Source organism: Sinohyriopsis cumingii, chromosome 16 (assembly GCF_028554795.1).
Source record: "Sinohyriopsis cumingii isolate HCF-2022 chromosome 16, ASM2855479v2, whole genome shotgun sequence".
Lineage (NCBI taxonomy): Eukaryota > Metazoa > Mollusca > Bivalvia > Unionida > Unionidae > Sinohyriopsis > Sinohyriopsis cumingii.
Genome location: NC_142976.1, coordinates 98,522,006 through 98,531,234, shown reverse-complemented (window position 1 = coordinate 98,531,234; position 9,229 = coordinate 98,522,006). Strand labels below are relative to the sequence as shown.

At 35.1% G+C, this 9,229-nt stretch overlaps 1 protein-coding gene across 1 annotated transcript; it reads right to left on the bottom strand.

The window, feature by feature from the left end:
* Positions 1-313: 313 nt before the first annotated feature.
* LOC149781048 (DC-STAMP domain-containing protein 2-like) lies at positions 314-8,598 on the bottom strand. The gene is made up of 3 exons (XM_089938178.1): positions 8,293-8,598; positions 7,233-7,300; positions 314-5,167 (listed from the first exon to the last, which is right to left on the bottom strand). Exons 1-3 carry the CDS (start codon positions 8,569-8,571, stop codon positions 3,886-3,888), a joined length of 1,629 nt encoding a protein of 542 aa, XP_089794304.1. The 5' UTR covers positions 8,572-8,598; the 3' UTR covers positions 314-3,885.
* Between the last annotated feature and the right edge of the window lie 631 nt (positions 8,599-9,229).

Below are 9,229 nucleotides of genomic sequence, written 5' to 3'. Positions count from 1 at the left end.
TATCACGGAGAAAACTTTTGAATAGATACTCTGCACTTGGTGGCTGGGGCATGTTTGTCGCGCAATGAACGCAGGCAGTTATCGAGTTGTTCTGCTGTAGGAGGTATGCAAGTTGGTAAGTTTGCTTGCATGTCATGCATTAGTTTGGTTCTATTTATCATTCGGAGCTTTCTTTTAGTAGCAAATAAAGGTGAAGGGTTAGGGAGTGATATGTCAAGATGGCATATAATGCAGAGGTGATCTGATGCAAGTTCGTGAGATACGGGGAACGCACAATATTATCATCAGGTGAATGAAAATAGAGTCCTGTGGATAAAAGCAACACTTTATTCATTAATCATTGATTATAATGAAAAGCAAATTTTGAAAATAATATTTAAAAAATATAGAATAAAAAAGAATATAATATTTGAAAAGTACTTATCTTTCATTTTCGAACAGAGGTAAAATTGCCAGAAAATGTGTTGACTCGTATAATATATAGATCATCAAAATGTTCAATGTAGCATTGAATATTTGTGGGCAACGCCTTTTTCTATTTTTTGTTGGAAGGTAACTTTATCTTAAGGTGAAATCAATACCTTGAATTTGAAATGAAACTCTCATATTCGCAAGCCAAGGTTCCGATATGACAACCATATCTACACCTTGGCGGATCGAAGAGATATTTTAGTGCTTTGTCCTAGCGATAACTATTGGATTTCATGAGTTGCCTCCCTTAGGAGGTAATGCCATCTAAACAAGCGGAACATTGTACATCACAAAAGGATACTTTGTAAGTTTAACATCGAAAGTATGACTACGTACCATAGGGAAGCCATTACATATTTATTTCAGTGAAAGGTATTTCTGCAAACACGGACCGACAGTTGTAAATTCCTTATTTATCAGTCCATTCAAGTTTTCCTTGTCGATCATGTAGAAACAGTGTTCAATATTTTACCAAATTAATTTTGATTGGAGGCGGTGGCTTGTCGCCGCATCCAGTGAAATTCTCAGACCCGAAGCACATTGATACCTGTTCGATACTCCAAAGTGTAGATAGGGTTATCATATCGGAACCTTGGCTAGCGAAGATGGGAAACTCTGGTCTCATTTAAAGTTTTTTTAAGGTTCTTTTTCTGTATTGTCTATTTGTATTGTATCTGGTATTAAATGATTCTTTTGTGGTAGCTCTCTGAACTATTGTATTATGGAGTTGTACCTTTCACCCATACTGATATTTCAAAATAACTACCACTGATAGCTTGCTTGATTACAAGATTTGATTTCTTTGTTACCTTGTCATGAGTCCCACAATTATCAGCTAGAAACAAAATATTAGTTCTTTGGTACATATCGTCTAGTAACTCCGCTTTGTCGACCAGGACCACATTTTCGTCTTATCCAAGTTGTTGGAGTTTAACATTTGTACCTCTGGACGGGCACATTTGTACCTCTGCGAACATATAAAACGCTACAGCTTTCCATTTTTATCATCAAGTTTTACAGAAGAAAAATCTCACAGACTTCCATCTACCTGAGAAGCAGATAAAGTGATTCAAAAACTCTCTTATTTTATACTTACTGGAAATGCCCGCATTCAATCATCGCATTAGAAACAGTTTCCTCAGGATCAAATTTCCTAGTTGAATTAAACGAAAAACTAATTGTCATAAGCCAAAATTAATTGATAATTGTTTAAAAACATGCTTACTCTAGCAGAATTAGCCATCAGCATGTATTGTATACTGAATACTGAATTTGAAAGCACACCCGCCAGTTTGATTTTCTATCTAAAAAAAGATATTAAACATTTTATTTCGGGCTGTGAATAATATCATTTCCGAAATCAGTGTTAATGCAGGGATTTATTCATATATCACATGATGTTGACGACGATAGGAAATCTCCACATTGTTCAATTTACTAGAGTTAAGGGTTAAGTGGTCTGTATCCGGATATCTGGGATGATACGTCTGTAGGAACAATAGATATATAATATACACTAATGAACGATAGATATAAACACTCAGTCATTAGACACACACACACACACACACACACATATAACGTTTACATTTTGGGTATTTATTCAATTATTCATTTAAATATTATTCATACACTCTGTCGAGAAAATTAGACATATATTTATTTCTTATCAATCCACATATTACAATAATAATCTGTTGACGTGTCACAGAGAAAACTAAAATGGAGGCTACAAAATATTGCTTGGAAATGCTGTATTGATATGCAATAATACAGTCATTGGTATTCTTGAAAGATTGGTTCTGTGTTTTCAAACGGGTTTCGTTTAATTCTCAAAGTATCATTTTCTGTTATTTAGACGCGGTTTTCCAAGTAAACTAAACTCCATAAACTAATTGGAAGAGGATTATTTTATATTTGGAAACACACACACACACACACACACACACACACAGACACGCATGTGAAAATTATTATTTTATATTTGGAAACACACACACACAGACACACATACAAAAGTAACATGCATTATTTTATAATTGGTATATGCTTTAAGATTAGTAACTTAGAACTCAGATTTCTAGCCCAGTGTTTGACTAAATATACGGATCACAATGTCATAATATTTGTTGATATTTAAAAATCAAGGTCTGTGCTTGCAAATTAACTGCAGTGTAAAAATTATTAAAATCCGTCTTGAAAATTATTGCTCATGTAAGACAGGTACGTCTAATTAAATTAACTGTAAATATTTGTATAAGTGCCTATCTATAAAGATTGTCAGAAGAAAATTTAGGCGATGATGGTATTTGCAACATGCATTCCTAAATAATTATTTGCGAACCCTTTAACGCCCAAATTGGTTGTTTGCAAACTGTTAGTAACTCATTTGTGCAAAGCTGTAACAATTTCATTGCAAACTGTGATTTTTGAAAACATTATATTCTGAATATACAAATATAACTATAAGGTTATATAGGTGTAAGTATATATGAATATAAGTATATATAAATATAAGTATATTTGTAAAGGTGAATATATGCAATATTAGGTAGTTTCAAATGACAAAATTTGGTTTGTATGCTAATGAGAAGGTATCATTTTTGTTGGTTTTAACAGTACGTTTAACACATTAAATTCTTTATCATGTCGGGAAAAAGGGAGCTACAAGCCTTTCCAATGGACACAAAGTGAAGCTTTAGCCGTAACACCAATTGCTATAGAAAAATAAGTACATATGCATGAACTCGAATCAACCAATCTAAATGTGAAAATGAAAACAAAAAATATTGTTCTCTTTTGTACTAATACGGATCACTGTCAAAGTAATGCAACGCATTCGTATGAAAAACCTGATCACTGTCAAAGCAATGCAATGCATTCGTATCCTAAGTTTGCTCATTGTCAATATCAATGATATCTATACGTATATAAAACCTGATCACTGTCTAAGCAATGCATTGCATTCGTATGAAAAACATGATCACTGTCAAAGCAATGCAATACATTCGTATGAAAAACCTGATCACTGTCAAAGCAATGACAGTGATCCTAAGTTAGCTCACTTTCAATATAAATGCCTGCGTATGAAAAAGCTTATCCCTGTCATTGCAATATAATGCCTACGTATGAAAAACCTGATCCCTGTCATTTCAATATAATGCATACGTATGAAACGTCTGAGCACTGTCAATGTAATATATTCCGATGATAAGTCTGCAACAGTAGTAGAAGATGTAGATAAAACATTTTCAAAGAAAGCATGCAATATCAATAAAAGAAAAAGTATTAGTTGAAACAAAAAACTCTAATTCAGGCCCATTTTCATAATCCGTATTCCATACGGTAGTGGACATTACTAACAAAGAATAGTTGTATACACTTGTACGATTCCAATGTTACAGTAATGAACTATTATTCTCTATGGACCACATCGTCCACTGAACACAATGGACACGTTTTATTCAGAGTTTCATAACAATCTGTACAGTAATAGGCATTGCATTGGTCACCGGAACATTTCACCAGACCAACGTCTTGAAATCCCCCCTCAGCTGTCTCACAGCTTAGGCATATTTTGTCTTTTCGTGAAAGACATCTTGCAAGACATGGGATTTTTAATGACAGCCACGTCATCAGCTGTAGTTGCTCACTGACACATTTTTCCTTATAAGATGAGTTGATCTTTTGGCGCAAGAATTTCCGAACACTGATTCGCTTGTGTCGAATTAATTTGTGGAGATATTGAGTTCGTGCTTCTTCCTGTCTTGGATAGTAGTAAGCAGTGATTTTTCTGCGAGCTCGTAATGCACATTCTTTCATGAGAACGAAGAGGACGGCTACAAGATAAAGGACTATGTAGACGGGAATGTTCGATGAGTCTGGCATGGAGGGGTCCGGCAGACAATCTGTCAAATTCAGTTCACCAATATAGCTCTCATTGATGTTTAATTCCTGAATGAGTTCTCGATAAAAATTGGCAACAAATCCAGTTCCATCGACGTTAAGCTGAAATTCGGAACTGCCCTTGTACTGAATATTGACGTTCCCGTGCCGTTTCAAAAGATCAAGGATATAGTAGAGAAGATAGTCAAACAAGAGCACACTAAGACACAGCAAGAAATGCATACCAATCTGAGCCAGGCCAAATCTGCCGTGACCTATTTCCACTAATGTGATACGCCAAGAACTGGTGTCAATGTACAACTTTTTCTCCTTTTTCTTCAGTGGCAATACACAACTCAATCCACAATCTTTTCTTTCTTGATCCAGATCCTTGAAACGTTTGGTAATGTATATGTTGTCATAGGAATCACGTGCCAGATAATTTCGTACATACCAAAAGGATTGCAGAAATAAAAGAATCAATGTCAGGGATAGAACTTTCTCCAGGATTTTTATAAAGTGAAGAAAAGCACCAGTTTTAGCTTCTAATTCTTCCTTCACCTCTTTTTGAATGCTTTCTGCGGATCGACTTGAATTAACATCGGCATTACAATCCATGGTTGTGGACAGGTTAACGGTGAAATAATTGACCACACCGTTCAAGGCTTGTTCAGTTGTGTTTATTGCCTTCCTTAGCTCATCATCTGAAAGTGTTAGGAATCTACAACTATCTTTGATTGCGTCCATTACTTTCTGGCATATCTGTTCGCATGGGTCCGGGACCTCTGCCGGTAGCAGGCGAGTGACAGATCTATAGGAAAAGTAGTTAAGTGAACTGTCGTTATGTTACGTGTGCTTAAACACTATGACTATCTATCATTTGAGCAAGCGTCACATCTAAGATGTACATGATTCACTGAAAGTGTAATATTTCCATACACTCGCAAAATCAAACTTTAGAAGACAATTTTTAAATATAATCGTTACCTTATTTTGAATGTTACATAATAACTCATGCACGTCTACTCATTAGTTAAGTTCTAAAACTGGTGTACAGTTTGTTAACAATAACATGTATAGGATTAAGTTATTATATTGATCTTCTAATATGAAACGCTCTTGCAGAGACCGATCCGTAAATTAAACTCGGTTAATAAATTGTATTTAAACCAGGTAATAATTCGTAACATTTAAACCACGAAAGTGAACTAAAAGCGAGAAATTTATTCATGCCAATTAGCTAATATGTTATTAATAAATCGGCTGTGGAACAAAATTGCTCAGAAAGAAATAAATGAATAAAATTAGCAAATAACCAAGCTTTCTTCATATATTTAAAAAAATATCACTATTACCAGCATATAGAACTATGACCATTAAAATTGTAGGGTAATATAACCATTGACAGTGTATAACAATATGACCAATTTCCATTATATGCACTTAGTTATATGATTCATTTCCAGTACATATTAAAATGACCATAGACAGTGTTTAGTAATATGACCATTGGCAGTGTTTAGCAATATGACCATTGACAGTGTATAGCAATATGATCGTTGACAGAGTATAGTAATATAACCATTGACAGCGCATAGCAATATGACCATTGACAGTGTATAACAATATGACCATTGATATTATGTAGTAATATGACCATTGATAGTGAATAGTAATATTACCATTGCACGTGTATGATTATATGACCATTGACAGTGTATAGTAATATTACTGTTACACGTGTATAATGATATGACCATTGACAGTGTATATCAATATGACCATTGACAGTGCATATCAATATGACCATTGACAGTGTATAGTAATGTGATCATTTATCAGTTATAACAATTTTATCACCAAAAGACAGAGAAGGGCAAGACAATATAGTATGCATATTCAGTCTGACTGCCAGAAGACCGGACTTGAACAATGCAGAAACACTTTTACCTTTAAGTGTCACTAACGAATTATTGATGTACTCCTTTTATGTAATATGTTAAATACAAATACCAACATGCCTAGGTACAAATATCAATGTGCCCATATAAAATTAGTATACCCAGATAGAGATAATATACCCAGATACAAGTAACATCATAATCAGTTAAAACGAGTGCATACAAATAACACTATTCCCAATTCCAAATAAAACGATAAGTTATGTCAGTTCCAAATAGCATGCTAAGTTATAAATAACATAAAATGCCCAGTTACAATAGTATACCCAGTCCCAAACTGCATTATGCCCAGTTCAAGTAACAGAATACCTAGTTTCATGTTACAGTATGCCTATATGCAAGCAGCATCGTGCCCAGTTACAAAAAACATCATGCTCAGATACAGATAGTATATCCAGTTGCAAATACCGTCATGCCCAGAGAAAACACATCATGACCAGAGAAATAACTTCATGCCTGGATACCAAGTGCATACTCTGTAACAGATGACATCATGCCAGAGTACAGAGAACACCATTCCCAAAACAAATATAATGCACAGTTGCAAATAAAATCATGCTCGGTCACAAAAGTATGGCCAGTTACAAACAACATGATGCCCAGATACGAATATCATGCCCAGTTACTAAAAACATCCTGCCCAGTTTCACATAGTATGCCGAGTTAGAAGTAACATCATGCACATATATAAATAATAGTATGCCCCGTTATAACTTGTATCTTGCCCACATGCAAATAGCATGCTAAATTTCAAACAACATTATGTACAGATGCATATGACATCAAACTCAGATGGAAATAGCAAGCCCACATAGAGATATCATGCCCAGTTACAAATGGCATCATGTCCAGATCAAAATACATACAGATTTACAAAAAAGCATTATGCCCAGTTCGCATAAATTTGACACTTACGATATCTTTAGAGTTTTGACGCATTCTTGTTTGCACTCATCAAAAGCTGATATATTTGGAAAACAGTTCTGAAATTGGATAACTTTAAATTCATATTGGTATCATCTAAATAGTCATTACTGTCTAATGCTAAGATCGCCAGAGAAAGAGCCATACGAAAATTAATCCAATGGAAACGTGTAGCGTTATCTTGCTTGCCAGCTTTATCGATAAAGTAGATCTGAATTGCATACACTTAGGCAAACTCCAAATTTTTAAGTATTAAACAAAAATCACTACCATAATTACCATTACTTCCACCATCACCATTGAAAAAGGTAGTAGTAGTAGTAATTGTAGTAGTAAATATAGGTTAAACTAAAAATCAAACACGTATTTAAGTAATGTTTTCAAAATTTGAATCATCCACCTGCCATGCACCGAGAAAGAGTTTTGTTCTGCCAACATTTAGAATTTGCTTTCCCCTCTTTTGTTTCTTCTTTTTTTGTGGAAAATATCAGATAAAACGTTGTATTTATTATTAGTAATCGTTAGAAACGTTATGTTCCGAATGTTAATAATGTTAGAAACGTTTAAAGTTTTTCACTTTCATAATTGAGATAGCTGTAATTTGACTCGTGATTCTGAAGGTCAACATATATAATCTTATATCGGTATTCGTGAGATTTCTGTTATGGCGGAGATCTCGATTTGAATCAGTTTGGGTTTTAGAGGTGCTACATAACATGTGCAGACACTTACGCTTGGGACCAAATGTACAGTCACTTACAATTGGCACCAAATGAACAGACACTTACAGTTGGTACCAAATGAACAGGTACCTACAATTGGTATCAAAAGTACAGACACACATTTGGTACCAAATGAACAGACACTTACAGTTGGTATAAAATGCATTGAACGATAGCACTATCGTGTGAAGTTCACTTTTCCAACTTATATTTTGTTTACCGTCTTCAAAATATCTTTCACTAATCTGTCGAAATTGCTAACAGTTAATAAAAAAAATATGTAAAGTCGAGCTCTCGATCACCCAGGAGATTGAAAATAATAATCTCACCTCTTTAAAGGAATCCACAGTATTTTGTATTTTTATAATTTCCTCATCCATTTTCGTCAGACTCGTGTTGACGGGTAAAATCCCTTTACCCATCTCATACTGTAACTGTCTGAGGACATTTTTCTGCCTGTCAATGTATTCTGCAGCTTGTACCAATGGCTTTTTCAGTTGCCCCTGAAGGTCTCGTGTCTGATTTAGGGCAAGATCTGCAATACAGGACATACTTATTGCCACCTCCTCCATGTTGTTTTTGATGTTTTGAACAGTATGAGACAGCATAAAGCCAAATATAATGGACAAGATGACCGCACGTACCTTCCCTGTGAAAAAATTTGGAACTACGAGTGCAACAACACAGCGAAAAAGCATGGACAAGGCTAGACCGACTGATATTAAAACTGTTACAATGGCAAATGTGATACCAGCTTCCAAATCGGAATACCCAAATGAATACCTCAGGACAAGAAATATCAGTCCACCCAGGAAAACCCCAGTTATCGCTCCAAATATTGCTTTTAGGGTTCTGTTTTGGTCTTTGTCAGTTAGGAATAGTTTTCTACCTGTCTGGGTCAGAATTTCTTTGCTCGAGGAGAATTTGCCAAGTAGTTCAGGTGGTTTGTGTCTTGTGTTTTCTTTTTTATTATCAACTGATGGAGTTTCTTCATTGCCATTTCTTTCATTTGATATATTCTTCCATCTTACCTGTGCTGGTACAAGAGGTCTTGGTGGAGGCCCCTTCCTGATATCTCCTGTACTTTCCTTCATTGTGATATCACTAGTTTGTCCTTTAGCACTCTCATGGACTACCAAGGAGTCACTTTGTGATGAATTTGCTGTGATAAGCTTTGAAGGCAAAGGTTCACATTGTTTCAAGGTCTTGGTTGGCTCAGAGTCAGTGCATTGGGTGACATGGGACCCAGGGAAAAATCCTACCTTT

Bases quoted from the DNA above. Each gene is read 5' to 3' on its own strand.
- LOC149781048 (XM_089938178.1), bottom strand. From the start codon at position 8,571: ATGCTGTCTCATACTGTTCAAAACATCAAAAACAACATGGAGGAGGTG. The intron at 7,301-8,292 runs GTGAGATTATTA...ATCCAATTTCAG, and splicing joins CTGTGGATTCCTTTAAAGAG to AACTGTTTTCCAAATATATC. The intron at 5,168-7,232 runs GTAAGTGTCAAA...CTTTTCCTATAG, and splicing joins GTCAAAACTCTAAAGATATC to ATCTGTCACTCGCCTGCTAC.